Raw genomic sequence first — 17,912 nt, 5'->3', positions numbered from 1 at the left:
CAACACATATTTTCTCAAGATTCCTCCTCACTTATAACTTTCAAAAGAATGATGATATAAATGCTTATGTGATGTTTTTATGAGTAGAATAAATACGTGTTATACTCTTTTTCCTAAAACAAAATTTTATCCTATTGCATTTTTCTGATAAGGATTTTAATGAGACAACATGTTATGTATATTATAGATACAAGTACTTTTTTTCCTTTCACTACAAAATTTTTTCCCAAAATTTTATCCATAAATATAAACTTTGAAGAGTGATTCTAAATATCCTTATTCATCTATCTCTATATTTTTTTAATGTAAAAACATGTTATACAATCTGTCAAATGGCAAATTTGTCATTTGATTAGTGGATACTTAATCCAATAGTTATTTTTTTGCAAAAATAATAATACCTTTTATTGATTACATATACTATTATCCCACTGAATCCGCCGCTTTTTCCTTTTACCTTGGCCGTTACTTTAGCTCTCTCTACTCTCTTCAACGCCTTATTTTCTCCTTATATAAACTCTAAAATCTAGTTCCCTTGTATTAAACCATCAATTAGATTTCTTTTTTCTCATTGCTTTCCCCCCCTTAATTTCCATTGACAGCTATAAGCTAGAATTCTTTGCTTAATGCAGAAACAATGAAGCAGTAAAGATAGTTAAAATTTTTCTGTTTCAGATCTCTTCAGTTTTGGATTTTCTGGTAAATTTCGTTTTCTTTGTTTGTTGTAGATCTAGTTGGATTTTGACTAGATCTGGTTGTTTCTGACTATAATTTTGAAATATATAGTTACTTGTTTATATATGCTAGTGTTTGCTTTTAATTATTTTAGATCTTGTTTGAGCTGCATTTTTTTTAATGAATCATCAGCTTTTCGTTGAAATATAGTTTTGAACTTTTTATTTTTGAAAATAGATTTCAGGTGTGGAATTTTGAAGTTTTGACTAGCAAGGAAGGGAATACTGAGTGATCATGGCGTTAGGGAAATATAGTAGAGTAGATAATAATAATAATAATAATAGGAAGTCGTCTTCGAGTTATTGTTCCACTGTCACTATTGTGGTTTTCGTGGGATTATGTTTAGTTGGGATTTGGATGTTGACATCGTCCTCGGTTGTCCCTGTTCAAACCGGGAACGGATCGGCTGAGGAAAAGAAAAATCAGGTTGAAGATCAGGTTACACCGGTAACCAGTGATAACAATGACAGCAGTAACACCTCAGACTTTGAAGATAACCGCGGGGATTTACCTGATGATGCCACCAAAGGGGACGCGAACGTGAGTTTAGCTGAAAATGATGGTAAAGGTAACTTGAATACACAAGAAAATCAGGATAATACTGAAGAGACTAAAATGGCTGAGTCTAAGAAGGATGATGAGCAGTCAGCTTCAGAAGGTGGAGAGAAAAGTGGTGACAAATCGGGTGAACAAGGGGATTCCCTAGAGAATTCTGATGACAAGAAATCTGATTCCGATGAGAATGACAAGAAATCTGAAGAGAACAATGAGAAATCTGATCTTGATGATGGTGACAAGAAGCAAGATGAAAGCTCCTCTGAAACTAATGGAGATCAGGCGGATAATCAGATAGAAGAGAAGGTTGATCAAAATGATAATAAGGAGTTGGAAAAAAGCTCTGATGAACCAAAAGATGATGGTCAGCTGAAAAACCAGAGCTCAAATGAAGTTTTCCCATCTGGTGCTCAATCTGAACTTTTGAATGAAACCGTGACCCAAACTGGATCGTTCTCTACTCAGGCGACAGAATCAAAGGTTGAAAAGGAAACTCAGTTATCATCCAAGAAATATAGTTGGAAGCTGTGCAATTCCACTGCGGGGCCTGATTATATCCCATGCCTTGACAATTTGGAAGCAATCAGGCATCTTCCTTCTACTAAACATTATGAACATCGAGAGAGGCACTGTCCAGAAGAACCACCAACCTGCCTTGTTCCTCTTCCTGAAGGATATAAGCGTCCAATCGAGTGGCCAAAAAGCAGGGAAAAGGTACTTTAACATAACATGTGCTAGTTCTTTTTTTGGCTCTGATATTTGGCTTTATCAGATGCACTAACAAATATTTTCCTGCTGCTGCAGATTTGGTACTACAATGTTCCCCATACCAAATTGGCACAAATTAAGGGGCATCAGAATTGGGTGAAAGTTACTGGAGAATACCTCACATTTCCTGGTGGTGGAACCCAGTTTAAGCACGGTGCGCTTCATTATATCGACTTCATAGAAGAGGTGAGTGCTCCAAATGAATGTATTGTCTTCACATTTTTGTTCTCTATTATTACAGTGGTAATTCTTATCATACGTGATCAATTGTTATGATATATCAGTTATGTGTCTTGTAAGGCATCTGCTATTTTGTTTTCTGTAATCTATCGCCATATATGATACGAACCGACTCGGGAATGTGAGTCGAGTCGTTGATGTGCCCGATCGTGAATTGAGTAAGTTGTAAACCTTTCAAAGATTAGATTAAAGAAAGAGGATATTTCAGCTCAAACAAGTTCAAATAGAATATGTGATGGTTCAGGAAATGATGAATGGACTTGGCTAAGAATTCAAGACCGAACTAACGTTCGATTGAGCTAAAAATGAGCTTCATCTTGCACTTGGGGCCCTCGTGTTTAGGCCAATCTCGACGGCATTGGGTGGTGCCATTACATGATGCGGTCGGGATCGCATCAATATATTAGTTTATTCATGTTTGATATTATATCCTCTTGCAATTTGTTCTCTCAATATGTGCTTAATTTTTTACTTCTTGTTCTTCAGTCTGTGCCTGATGTAGCTTGGGGAAAACGGTCTCGCGTAGTATTGGATGTTGGATGTGGGGTTGCCAGCTTTGGAGGTTTTCTTTTTGACAGAAGTGTTGTTGCCATGTCCTTTGCACCAAAAGATGAACATGAAGCTCAAGTACAATTTGCACTTGAAAGGGGAATTCCTGCTGTGTCTGCTGTGATGGGTACTAAGAGACTTCCCTACCCTGGCAGAGTATTTGATATTGTTCATTGTGCACGATGTAGAGTTCCATGGCACATAGAAGGTACTTACAACCTTATTTTTAAGTATTTAGTTATAAGCCATCTTGGATTCATGGTAATCAGTCATTGGAGTGTATCTTATGAATTTTCAGTGCTTGAATATTCACCGGTCTTCGCAATATGCAGGTGGTAAACTCCTCTTGGAGCTGAACCGTGTCCTGCGACCTGGTGGTTTCTTTCTGTGGTCTGCTACTCCAATTTATCAGGACAAGACTGAAGATGTTGAAATCTGGGAAGGTATATTTACATTGTACTATCTCTGGGTCTTGTGTGAGAAATCTATCGTGTGTAACAACTTCTCAATTTATATGTGGATTTTCTGCAGCTATGGTTGAACTAACAAAATCAATGTGCTGGGAGCTTGTAAACAAAACTAGTAAGGATGCAGTAAATGGGGTGGCTGTAGCAGCATTTAGGAAGCCTACTTCTAACGACTGCTACGAGCAACGGTCAAAACAAGAGCCTCCAGTCTGTCCTGAGTCTGATGATCCAAATGCGGCATGGTATTATTTCTTTGACTTGCATGTAAAAGCTATATTCTGGCTAAAAACGAATTAATACTTTGTAAGATGACAGAAATAGCCACTGACTTACTAGCAATATGCTAACTTGCATCCAGTAAAGCTGTAGCGAATACATATCTGTGTATATGTATTGGTATTAAGAGCAGAAAGTGTACCATCTTTCCAATAAGAATGTCTTTAGGCATTTCACTGTACTTTGGACTAAATTTAGATCTCTTGCAATATAGCTATCAAAACAGCCATTTGATTTGATTCTTTTTTACAGGAATGTGCCCCTGCAAACTTGCATGCACAAAGTGCCAGTAGATGCTTCAGAACGTGGGTCTCAGTGGCCTGATCGATGGCCAGAAAGGTTGGAAAAAGCACCTTATTGGTTGAGTTCCCAAGTTGGAGTTTATGGCAAAGCAGCACTAGAGGATTTTGCTGCAGACAATGAGCACTGGAAACGGGTGGTAACTAAGTCATACCTAAATGGGATGGGAATAAGCTGGTCATCTGTCAGAAATGTCATGGACATGAATGCTGTTTATGGAGGGTATGCAACAAATGTACATATATATATATCCTATATTTCCATGAAGTAGGAAGGATATAATGGTTTGACAGTTAACACTTTCTGTTCTATGGCTTCATCTTCTTTCCTTGATTCTGACTGTGGTATGCTTGCAGATTTGCTGCTGCACTAAAAGATTTGAGTTTATGGGTCATGAATGTGGTCCCAATTGACTCTCCAGATACACTTCCCATAATATATGAAAGAGGTCTATTTGGCATGTATCATGATTGGTGTGAATCGTTTAGCACCTATCCAAGGTCTTACGATCTTCTCCATGCCGACCATCTATTCTCAAAGCTTAACAAGAGGTTTGTATCGATATTTTTCTCTTTCCGACTCCACTTACCTTGATTTGCTACCAATTCTCCTATATTTTTGTTGATGGCTCCTACAATATTAAAATAATTATCACCTTTCAACCATGATCCTGAAATGTTTTTTCTTTTCATTTTTCTTTGAATAATCAATTCATCAACATTCTGTTCTGTTCCATTAGCCTTTATATCATATAAGGATTAGTATTGAATCCCCATTTCTGGTGGAAGCTTTTTCCTGAAAAGACATTTTCCATAATATGATATTCACCATCTGCTCCTGCCTAACTATGCAATGGTTTATGGACATGTAGGTGTAATTTGGTGGCCATTGTTGCGGAGGTTGACAGAATACTAAGACCAGAAGGGAAACTTATTGTTCGAGACAACGTTGAGACCATGAACGAGCTAGAGAATATGTTAAAGTCTATGCAGTGGGAAGTGCGTATGACATACTCGAAGGACAAGGAAGGCCTGCTCTGCGTCCAGAAATCCATGTGGCGACCTAAGGAGGTAGAGACGATCAAATATGCCATTGCTTAGGCAAATGCTATCTGTTAATTGATGATGTTTGTCGGCACGATTAGTTATTCTTTTTGTTAAGGTTTTGCTAATTGAAATTCATGGTGCTTGTATCATGTTAAATAGGGCTTTTCTTTAGTATTGCATACGTTGCTTCTTTTGTTTTTTATTCCTTTATCTTATAAGTTTGGTGTCCAAATCTTCATGTAATGTACTGTAGACTTTTAATTTAATTCCTTTTGGACTCATTTAAAACAAATTTTCATCGTCTGTTCAACTTGAACTGGAGTTTATTTTTTGGTTGGATTTCAAGGTCATATTTTCATCTTAAAAAGTATTTCGGGTACTAGAATTCATTCCCTACACTCTGTGGGTAACAAACAACTTTTTTAAGTAATAAATTTTATAAAGGTAACTATAGTTTGAAAGAAAAATGTTTGTTTTGTGTTTTTTATTTCTATTTTTTTTATATCTTTTAAAGTTAGGGTTGGTTCGCATGTAAAAGGTTTTTAAACATTTTTTTTTGTTTCACAGAAAATAGTTTGGTCAATGAAAAATAATTTACAGGTAAATAGAAAATAAGTTTTTTTTCTTGTAAAATATTTACTTTTTTGAAAAATTCAAGTCATTTTTTGAAAAAGAACTCTAAAAATATTTAAAATTATTAAAATATTATATTTTTCAATATTATTAAACATACATATGTAATTATTATATTTAATCATTAATATAATTAATATGATTTATTGTTTTAATAAATTATTTAATATTTCAATTTTATTTTAATAATAAATTTTAAAAATAATGATTTTAAATAATATTATTCACATATTATTTAATATATTCAACATTAATATTTTAATAATAAATATTTATTACAATTATAAATATATTACTAATAAATGTTTTGTAGTATAAAGGTTAAAATATGTCGGTCTATGTACTCTTTACAAATTTACAATTTAGTTTTTGTACTTTTATTTTCAAAAATTTAGTTTATCTATTTTTCATATTTGAAAATCAAGTTCAATTGTTGATATTATTAAATTTTTTTATCAATTTTGTTGACGTCACATTTTTAAATAAAAAAAACTTACTTGGTCATTATGTAACTAAAAAATGACTTAATGAACTTAAATGTAACAAAATATTTTTAATATATGCAAAAAAAATGTAAAATATAATTTTATAGATATAAAATAAACTTAATTAAATAATAAAAAGATAAGAAAATATCAAACATATGTTTATTTTATTAAGAAAAGTTTTTATAAAATATTTTTAAGAAATTTATTAAATAAGAAAAAAATATTTTACATAAATTCATTCAAAAACTAAAAAATATTAACTTAAAAGTAGATATTTTTCAAAAATTATTTTAGTCAAAGAAACAACTGGTGATCTTAAAAAAGAGTGGGAAGTTGTTTTATACACGAGTAAATTATAGATACGAGGCAAACAAAATTGCTTATAATGAGTTAATCATGGCACGGTTTGATCTCACAATAATTGCTTTTATTTATAAAAAGGACAGGAAAAACAAGATGCGCTATTTTGTGTTTACAAATTAATTTAGTTCATAACTAAGTCGGTTTCCATAAACTTAGTCAAGATCAAACTAAGACATTCTATTTTATTAGTGTTGTTTTGCTGGTATTGGAAAAGCTTAGTTTGCAGCAAATAAAACTCGATTTATCTTCTGTTGGAATTGTGAATAGAACAAAGAGTTTATGGGTAGAATACGTGAAACGCAACAAATAAAGTTTATGCAATCAATTTTTGTTAATGTAATTCGAACATAATAATTTTACGTATGTGAAGTCTTACTTTAAAAATAATTTTATTCACCAATAATTTTAACTTAAACTAAATTTTATTTGTTGATAAAAAGTCAACCAAAATGATCCAAGTCAAAAATACCACACTCCACTTTAACCGTCCCAACTTGTTCTCTTAAATGCTGTTCGAATAAGAAATAAAACAATTGCACCATAAATAGCTAAAATCCGAAAGATCTTCCGCTTTGACATTTGAACAAAATATATCATGATTAATAAACAACCATCAATGAAACTCCCCCTAAATGCCATGCCAAAGAACTCCCCTTTTAACATATATCAAGTTATCTCCAAAGAGTTTGAATTCCTCGTAATCATCATCATCAAGAAAATGAGTCATAATCATCATCATCAAGAAAATGAGTCTTCCCCTTACACATAGCATCGTGCTAAAGCTCTCCTTTTCAATGTGAACCAAATAAGATACGAAATACTTAACATGAGCATAGCAAATTAATCATCAGTCAATAACACAACAACATTCAACATCATCTCTACTTTTGTCAAAATGCATAAAGGGGTAACCAAACAAACAAAAAAAAGCACAAGAATAGACTTTGATATAACAATATTGGTTTGATCAGTCTGGTCAGTTCAATTGAATAAATTATTAAAATAAAAATAATAAAAATTGAGAATCAGATCAACTAATCTTATCGCCAAGTTCAATTGATCTGATTTACACCTACTTGTTACTTCAACTGTAACATACCTCACCTGTTCCAAGCGACTAGTATAGATGAGAAGTGCCATTGAAGCATGTATAAGTAAGAAATCTTGAATTTATTTAAGAATTATAAGTTTAAAACACTTTTACAAGATAATTAAAACATATTTTAGGTAAATTAAAAATTTTAAAAACAATTTAAAATCACTTAGAACTTATTCGAAGGTGATCGAAACCCAAAACGGGCCCCAAATGGTCAAAACAACTTGAAAAAAGTGCAGGGTTGCTACAGGGTGCGACGTGACTCATTGAGTTAACGAGATTGCGATGAGGTGAAGTGCAAAGTCGCGACATTACAACTTCGTTGTCGTGACATGACTGACTGAGTTCACCCAAAAACACTTCAAATGTTTTGCAAAGTCTCTCTATTCATGTTATGCATAAAATATACTTAAATAAAAACTCTCAATTACATATAAAACTACTACAAAACACTTTCACAACCAATGATCTTGAAAGTAAATTATTCATGCATATCATCGACTAACCAAAAGTAGAATAGTATGGTGAAATACAAAGTAGAGCTTCCAAACTCACATTTAAATAACATTCAACACAAAAACCAAGTAATATGAAATTAATATATTTAAATATAGACACCCTAATACACGCCACAACTAAAATTATGTCATTTTCATACTCTTGAAAATCTAAAATATAGTGTGATGTCTTGAATTTGCCTTGGCTTCAAAAAATCTATGAATCAACAATCTACATGCAAAAAACAATAGCACATAAGCATAATTCATTAAGGTAGCTAAGTTAATAGTTACTCGTTGGACGAAGGTAAACACGATATAAAATAAGAATCATCGAGGTTACTTCTAAAACAAAAATGACAAGTAACATCATATAAGCACATTTCATAAAGAGATGGTCAACTTTAATCATCTTATAAACTAGAGTAACAAGAATACTTTAATTCAATTCATTTCATAAATCTCATTAATTCATATATTATCATTCGTACTTACAAATGTGCAATTATTGCATCTTACTAGACATTCTTAAATTCATTCATCTTATTATGCCCTTCATAACCTTAGTAAAACAAGACTAGGATACTTAGGAATTCCATCCCATACAACCAAGTAAGTATATAATCATTGCATAAATGTGCATTCCAACCAATACAACAAAGATATACTAAGAGTGCTCCATCCCACACAACCAAGGTTCTTAAAGAGAACATTCTTTGGCCCATATTGAATGTCAAGCCAAAGTAACAATACCAATCTCCAAGTCTCCACATAACCCAAACATACGCTAATAATCCCTATTAGCATTCCAACCGTGTTCTAAACCTTCTACCAAGTTACAAGGGCATTACTCAATCAACATATTAATGTAACATTTCCAAAAGTCTTAGAAGTCTCATAGCACATTATGAGCTTGTTCATGCCATTAATTCTCGTACCATTAATTCAACAAAGAACACCTTTAACTTTCAAACATTCTTAGCCTACCATTAACCTTACAAAAATTCCATATATCACTACCAATCAAATATATAATCACATTTCATAAATACTCTTGTACTGACATTTATCTTTCATGTTTAAATCTATGTTTCCATCAATCAATAACCATTTAAGTAACCCAAACACAAATGTTACATTTTTCTTCATTAATCTTTTTAATTTATTAAATAACATATTATTAAGCTAAATAACACCTACAACAAAGTAATTATAGTAAGTTCCATAAGAACTTACCCAAAATCAACAAAAAGGATGGAAAGCTTCCAACTTTCCACTTCAATCTACAATTTTTTCCTTGCCTTTGTGATGTGAGTCTCAAGGCCCAAAATCAAGGTCATGAACATGATAGGCTCAAATTTTCTTAAGACCCAATAATGAGGTCGAAGGTCAAGCAAATCCAAGCAAGATTGAACGGGATCATCCAAGACTTTTGTAACACCCCAAACCTGGCCTAGACGTTAGGGCCCTATCTGGTGTGTCACATTGAAGTGTCTCTCAAGATTTAGACTTGTTGATAAAACTCATTTCTTAAGTTTGGAAACCCTTTTAGTAATGTTTAACGAAACATTTAACCAAATGTTTTCCTTATTAACTGCTGTTACTATATTAAGTTGATTTAAATCGTGGAAGCATTTGAGAACTCTAACGTTTAAAGTTCGTGTCTTTGAAAACAATTATTATTTTGAAAATTCATTTTCACCTAACTAGTAGTATAAAATATGTAAGCAAATGCCCAATTAAAATTTAAAACCCAAATTAAAGGCCTTATTACAAAACAAAACCCAACTTATAATTTAAAGTAAAATAAAAGCAAACGTAAACATCGACAGTAGTTGTGTGGCCACTTCCAAGTCCCTCGCAGCCCCGAATCGTCTAAGGTTGAGGATTACCTGCACAGTTAAAAGGAGAGGGTGAGTTTACGAAACTCAGTGTGTAATCCCCTACTAGCCAATCACTATGCAACATGCAGAATCAGTCTGGGCTTGAGCCCTATACAGTATCAGTATAGTGTGGGCCTTAGCCCATTACAGTAACAGTGTGGGCCCTAGCCCAATACAGTAACAATGTGGGCCTTAGCTCAATACAGTAATCAGTACAATACAGTGATGTAACCCATCCTAATCCAACCAGCACACCACTCCGTACCACCAACACACCATGTGGGGATAAAATCGATCCACCCAGCCAACACACCAATATCGCAGCAAAGCTACCAGTGATAATAACGTAGCAAAGCTGCCAGTAACAGTATATGTGGCATAGCGACCAATACAATATACTTGCCCTATACAAAAATCCCAACCCCATGCAGTATGTCATGTCATAAATCATACGTGTATGCAGTATGCCATACTCAGTAACAGCCATATATATCATAAAGCAAATCGGTCATACATAGCATAAGGCCATAACAGTGATTTCATCTCCTAGGGGTATAACGGTCATTTTACCCTATAGGGGTATTTCAGACATTTTACCCTTTGGGGGTATTTTGGTCCTTTTACCATTCGAGGGTATTTTGGTAATTTTACCCTTTGAGGGTATTTCGGTCATTTTACCCTTCGGGGGTATTTCAGTAATTTTACCTTTTGAGGGTATTTCGATAATTTTACCCTTTGAGGGTATTTCGATAATTTTACCCTTCGAGCGTATTTCGGTCCCATTACGGCCTAAGTCCATGAAAAAGCTCACGGAGGCCTTTATAGTCCACCACCGCGTTACATGGGCTCAGTTTACCACACGAGCGTTCGCACGCCTATATGGTCTCAGCGCCGTCTTTTCTGGCTTTTCGGCTTTTTTCGATTTACAGTTGAGAGAGGGTGTGATTAAACACCTGTTTACGAGAAGAGTACTATTTCCACAAACACCCACCTAGAAACAAACATGTCCCATAGTTAGTTCATAATCGTTAGGGTACAACGCCCTCTTAAAAGCACTTAAATCAAAGCACCCTCCTTACCTTGATTGAATGTTGAAGCCATGGTTGATTATTTCAACAACTTGCAAACCACCACTCTTCGAAGGAACCCTAAGACCGCAACGAGAAACACCATAAAAGGAAGAAAACAACCAAGGCAATCAAAGGTTAAGAAGAAGAATATTCGGTTTTGAACAAGAAAAGAGAAGAACAAATATACTCAAGTGATAAGTGAAACCACATACCAAAAGTCAGAAGCTTGCAGCACAGAAACGAAAAAAAGTAGTAGAGAGGATCAACGTAGAGTACGATACAATGATTGGGTAATATTCAACTAGAAGATAAGAAAGGAGAAAACCTGACAGAGACAAATCAAAGAAATAAAAAAGATTATTCGGCCAAAGAAGAAAAAAAGAAGAGAAGAAAGGTTCGGCCAGAAGAAAAAAGAAAAAGAAAAGAAAGTAAAATGAGGATTCGGTAATGGGGGAAAAAGAGAGGAAAAAGCATAAAAGAAAAGAAAAATGATCAATCCCGAGATGTACTTCTGAAAACTAGGCAAAAATTTGGCACCAAGACTAAAACGCGAAGCTCGAAACTCCCCGAAATCAAAGCAAGCAGAAAGAAAACTCCCAAAAAAACACCAAAATCGAAAACCATTAGTGCTAAGTGACTAAATTCGGCACAAACACCCTCCCCCAATAGAATTCTCACTGTTGGAATACCCCAAATGACACACACTCCCCCCTCTCATCAAACTGCTTAATTTCCTTCACAAATCTCTCCCCTTATCCCTCCTTGATTTATTCCATCAAATCCTCCTCAACTCCCTCTAGGACCAGTTCAAACTCCATTAAGCAGTATTCCAGTCCAACTCCACCACCTCACTGTACAGGTGGTAAAAATAAACACTCCTCAGTGTAGCATATGACTCGAACCTTAAACCTTAAGAGAACTTCACACGCGACTTGCCACTTGACCACAAACTATTCTTGTGACATAAAACTAACACTAAAATTTAAAAGACTTACATGCCAATGTCCAGGTTTGTTTAAGAGAAAAAATTAAAAATTCTGCAAAAGCCAAGACTTGAACCCAGGCTTCTCAAACACCCCAAACACACCCAAATCACTTAACCACTGAAGCAAACAAGCAAAATTTTCAAAACATGCTAAAGAATTAAAGACTTAAATTTTAGGGTGTTACAACTCTACCCTCTTAACAAAATTTCAGCCTTGAAATTTACGTAGTCAGAAAAGATGAGGGTATTGGTGTCGCATGGCCTCTTCGGGTTCCCACGTGGCTTCTTCTGAACTGTGACTATGCCAAAGCACTTTTACTAGAGGAATAGAGTTCTTCCTCAGTACTTAACCTCATGGTCCAAAACTACATGTTCTAATAATCTAATTAGCTAACTCTGAATCTAATTCTGGAAGCAATAAGTGATAAGCGCTGGTACACGCTTTAGTACACGTAAGGCCAATGAACCTAGGCTAAGCTTACCCTTCCGTCTAAACCTCAATATCTTTTTCCATGGAGAAACCTTGAGAAATACATAATCCCCCACAGGAAACTCAATCTCTCGGCGTTTAAGATTCGCATAAGACTTTTGCCTATCATATACTTCCTTCAATCAGTCTCGAATCAATTTTACCTTGTTTTCGGTATTAGAAACCAACTTTGGCCCCAGAACTCACCGTTCGCCTAGCTCAGTCCAATAAGTAGGAGTACGACACCTACGACCATATAACGCCTCGTACGGTGCCATTTGAATACTGGACTAGTAGATATTATTATATGCAAACTCTCCTAGCGGCAAATAGTCTTCCTAGTTGCCCTAGAAATCCATTGCACAACACTTTAACATATCCTCCAATATTTGAATCACCCTCTCAGATTGACCATTGGTCTGTGGATGAAACGCAGTACTAAAATCCAGTCTAGAACCTAAAGCCTCGTGTAATTTTTTCCAAATCTGAGACGTAAATCGAGGATCTCTATCTGATATAATAGAAATCGGTACGCCATGCAGTCTTACAATTTCATCCACATACAGTTTAGCCAACTTCTGCAAAGAGTAATCTGTACGAACTGGTATGAAATGGGCAGATTTAGTCAATCAATCTACGATAACCCATACCGAGTCCTTCTTAGTAGGCATTAAGGGCAGTCCACTCACAAAATCCATGGTTACTCTCTCCCACTTCCAAAATAGAATTTTAATCGGCTAAAGCAACCCTGAAGGTAACTGATGTTCAACCTTCACTTGCTGACATGTTAAACACTTACCCACAAAATCAGTAACTTTACGCTTAAGACCAGGTCACCAATATAACTCACGAAGGTCACGATACATTTTATTCTCACCAGGATGCATAGCAAAAGGGCTACTATGTGCCTCTCGTAGAATAGACAACCTCAAATCATTATCCCTCAGTACACAGACTCTCCCATGGAAACATAGTACTCTTTCACTATTCAACCCAAAATCTGAAGTTTCTCCATTATCAGCTTGACGGAAATGAGGAACTAGTGACTCATCCAACAACTGTTTACCCTTAATCTATTCAGTCCACGTCGGTCTAATTTGCAACTTAGCCAACAAACTACTATCATCAAATAGGCTGAGACGAGCAAACATTGCTCTCAAATCTGATACAACCCTATGGCTCAGTGCATTCGCTACTACGTTAGCCTTCCCAGGATGGTATTCAATCTAGCAATCATAATCCTTAAGCAACTCTATCCATCTTCGCTGCCTAAGATTAAACTCCTTCTGAGTGAGGAGATACTTAAGACTCTTGTGATCTGTGTAGATAGTGCACTTATCACCGTAGAGATAATGCCTCCAAATTTTCAATGTGAATACCACTGCAGCTAACACTAAATCATGAGTAGGGTAATTCACCTCGTGAACTTAAGCTGACGAGATGCATAAGCAACCACCTTACCCTCCTACATCAACATACAACCCAAACTAACGTGTGATGCATCACTGTAGACAATGAATTCCTTCCCAGACTCTGGCTGAATTAAGACAGGGGCCTCAGTCAGAACTTTCTTCAATTTCTCAAAACTTTCTTGCTGTTTATTAGTCCAGTTAAACGGTACCCCTTTACGCAGCAACTTAGTCAGAGATGCAGCAATTAAGGAAAACCCCTCAACAAAACGTCTGAATACCCTGCTAGTCCCAAAAAGCTTCGAATCTTAGATACAGTCTTAGGTGGTTTCCATTCCAATACAGCTTCAATTTTTCGAGGATCTACCCTAATCCCCTCAGCAGATACCACATGACCCAGAAAAGTCACTTCTTGTAGCCAAAACTCACACTTGCTGAACTTAGCATACAATTATTTTTCCTTTAAAATCTGCAGGACAATTCAGAGATGCGCATCATGCTCATCCTCGATTTTTGAATACACCAAGATGTCTTCAATAAACACCACCACGAATCGATCCAAACAGGGCTAGAAAACTCAGTTCATTAATCTATGAAGGTAGTTGGTGCATTCGTCAGCCCAAACGACATCACTAGGAACTCGTAATGACCATAACGAGTCCTAAACGCAGTCTTATACACATCAGCCTCCTTAACTCTCAACTGATGATACCCAGAACGAAGATCTATTTTGGAGAAAATCGAAGTTCCTTGTAACTGATCAAATAAATCATCTATCCTCGGCAAGGGATACTTATTCTTAATAGTTAGTTTATTCAATTACCGATAATCAATGCACATGCGCATAGTCCCATCCTTCTTCTTACCGAACAACACTAGTGCTCCCCACGGAGACACACTAGGTCGAATGAATCCTCGATCCAACAATTCTTGCATTTGAGCTTTTAATTCCACCAGCTCCTTCGGTGCCATCCTATAAGGGGAGATAGACACTGGAGCCGTTCTTGGCAAAAGCTCAATTCCAAATTCAACTTTGCGGCTTGAAGGAAACCCATGGAGCTAATCAGAAAAAACATCAAAAAATCCTTAACAGTTCTGATATCTCCAACAGAATGACCCTCAGAATCAGTTACACCAACATAGGCTAGAAACGCCTCACAACCCTTGCGAACTAGTTTTTCAGCCCTTAATGCAGAGATCACGTTAGATAGAAAGTCCCTTCGCTCCCCAATCACATCCACCTCCTCGTCCTCAATAGTCTTTAACACCATACGCTTAGTAGTACATTCCAAACTTGCACGATGTTTAACCAACCAACCCATCCCCAAGATTAGGTCGAATTCACCAAATAGTAGCTCCATTAAATCTGCTAGAGATATAACTCCTTGACCCTCTAGGGGTACATCTCTGAAAAACTTGTCTACCCTTACCGATTGTCCCAGTAGACTTAACACAGTCATCTCATTAACAGTACTTTCACACATGATACCCAAGGTGCTAGACACAGTGCATGCAATGTATGAATGCGTAGACCCTATATCAATTAAAGCAGTGTAAGGTACATTATGAATTAGGAATGTACCAGTTATAACATTTGGAGTGTCACCATCTTCTAGGCGATGAGCAGCATAAACTAGTGCTGGTTGCCTCACCTCAATGTTACCAACCCCTCTGCCATACGTTCCACGACCTCGTCCTACACCATTTCCTCCTCTAACCTGCCCACGTTCTCTCGGTGGCTGGTGACCACCTCTCACTGGCTGAACAAAACCCTGACCTGTAGCTTGCATCTGAGTAGGCCTCTGAGAACAATCCTTAACTTGATGCTCCTTAGACCCACATTTGAAACATGCCCTAATCTTCTTCCAACACTCACCCAGATGATGTCTCCCACAGTTAGCACAAGGCTGTAGTCTAGCAACAGTAACCCTAGCTTGGACTGACCTATCAAACCTGGACTTCTTTTTAGGCCTACCAAAAGAACTTGGGGCTCTAAATCCCTCCTAAACCTGCCCTATCTCTCTCACAGTTCTAGCGCTCAGAGTGCTTCACATCCACAAAAATTTTCACCTTTCCAATAAGGGCAGTAAAATCTCGCTCCCTCTGCGGAGCTATCAGGACTCGCAACTCATCTCGGAGACCATCCTCAAAATGCACACAGCACTTATACTCAGTTGCCACTATCCCACGCGCATAGCGACTCAGTCGCAGAAACTCTACCTCATATTCTGCCACAGTCTTATTCCCCTAGGTCAAACTCAAAAATTCCTTTCTTCGGGCGTCCACATAACTTGCGCCCATATACTTTCCTTGAAAAGCTAACTTAAAGAAATCCCACCTTAACCGTTCAGCCTGAGTACCCTCTCTCAGAGTAAGCCACCACTGATATACCTCATCTTGCAGTAAAGACACTGCACCTTTTAGCTTTTGCTCAGAAGTGCAATCAATATCATCCATTATTCTCTCTATGGCTTCCAACCAGTATTCACCCACATTAGGGCCTACTCCAGAAACACCCCTAAAAATTTCTGCTCCATTCAACCAGAGTCGTTCTAAAATTGACCCATGGCCCATAGCACCGTTACCAGTCCCTGCGGCCCTTTCTAGAATACGAAGCATAGCTTGGGATAGTGCGTCATCCCCAGTTGCTCGATCGTATGATCCCGTCTCAGTTACCGGTGAAACTGGTGCTTCTCTAGCCTCAACATTAGGCTATGGTTCGATGCCAAAGACCCAGCCCTAGCACTCCCTCGGCCTCTACCACGGCATCGAGTACCCCTTCCGCGAGTACCTCTAGTGCTCATATCGAATAACGTATAATCTATTTATGAAGTTTTATGCATTAGTTTACAATTCCAGTAATTATTAATAGATATATTATGAAAAACAATAATCAGAATTTTATTTTCACAAATCAAAGTCTCCCTACAGTTTCCAGTTTCCTACAGTTTCAGTTTACTCTAACTAAAGAGTTTCAGTACAGTCCTACAATCTCTCAATACATTTCAGTTTAAGCAATCTACAATATATAAAAACTTACAGATTCGGCGCTGGAGACTTGATGTGCGACACTTGTAACCTTCAAAAATAATTCGAAATAGTCTTCCAAAATTTCAAATATTTTCAAACCCATTCAACAGCTGAGTTTTGCAACCTGGCTCTAATAACACTAAATATAACACCCCAAACCCGGCCTAGACGTTATGGCTGTATCTGGTGTGTCACATTGAAGTGTCTCTCAAGATTTAGACTTGTTGATAAAACTCATTTCTTAAGTTTGGAAACCCCTTTAGTAATGTTTAACGGAACATTTGACCAAATGTTTGCCTTATTAACTGTTGTTCCTATAATAAGTTGATTTAAATCGCGGAAGCATTTGAGAACTCTAACGTTTAAAGTTTGTGTCTTTAAAAATAGTAATTATTTTGAAAATTCATTTTCACCTAACTAGCGGTATAAAATATGTAAGGAAAAGCCCAATTAAAGTTTAAAAACCAAATTAAAGGCCTTATTACAAACCAAAACCCAACTTATAGTTTAAAGTAAAATAAAAGCAAATGTAAACATCGACAGTAGTTGTATGGCCACCTTCGAGTCCCTCGCAGCCCCGAATCGTCTAAGGTTGAGGATTACCTGCACAGTTAAAAGGAGAGGGTGAGTTTACGAAACTCAGTGTGTAATCCCTACTAGCCAATCACTATCCAATATGTAGAATCAGTCTGGGCTTGAGCCCTATCCAGTACCAGTACAGTGTGGGCCTTAGCCCATTACAGTAACAGTGTGGGACTTAGCTCAATATAGTAATAATGTGGGCCTTAGTCCAGTACAGTAATTAGTACAATGCAGTGATGCAACCCATCCCAATCCAACCAACACAACACTCCGTACCAACAACACACCATGTGGGGATAAAATCAACCCATCCAGCTAACACACTAATATCGTAGCAACGCTGCTAGTAATAATAATGCAGCAAAGCTGCGAGTAACAGTAATGCAACAAAGCTACCAGTAACAGTATATGTGGCATAGCCACCAGTATAGTATACTTCCCCTATATCAGAATCTCATGTCATAAATCATA

General features: G+C 36.5%; 1 protein-coding gene across 1 annotated transcript; it reads left to right on the top strand.

Annotated features, from left to right (window-relative positions):
• Positions 1–422: 422 nt before the first annotated feature.
• Positions 423–5,228, top strand: LOC107942358 (probable methyltransferase PMT26). Its single transcript, XM_016876012.2, has 9 exons — positions 423–699; positions 913–2,004; positions 2,095–2,244; positions 2,785–3,055; positions 3,180–3,290; positions 3,379–3,556; positions 3,843–4,112; positions 4,247–4,441; positions 4,762–5,228. Exons 2-9 carry the CDS (start codon positions 970–972, stop codon positions 4,988–4,990), a joined length of 2,439 nt encoding a protein of 812 aa, XP_016731501.2. The 5' UTR covers positions 423–699; positions 913–969; the 3' UTR covers positions 4,991–5,228.
• The last annotated feature ends 12,684 nt before the right edge of the window (positions 5,229–17,912 follow it).

Source organism: Gossypium hirsutum, chromosome D12, assembly GCF_007990345.1.
Source record: "Gossypium hirsutum isolate 1008001.06 chromosome D12, Gossypium_hirsutum_v2.1, whole genome shotgun sequence".
In the NCBI taxonomy this organism is placed as follows: domain Eukaryota; kingdom Viridiplantae; phylum Streptophyta; class Magnoliopsida; order Malvales; family Malvaceae; genus Gossypium; species Gossypium hirsutum.
This window is presented reverse-complemented; position numbering and strand designations above follow the sequence as displayed.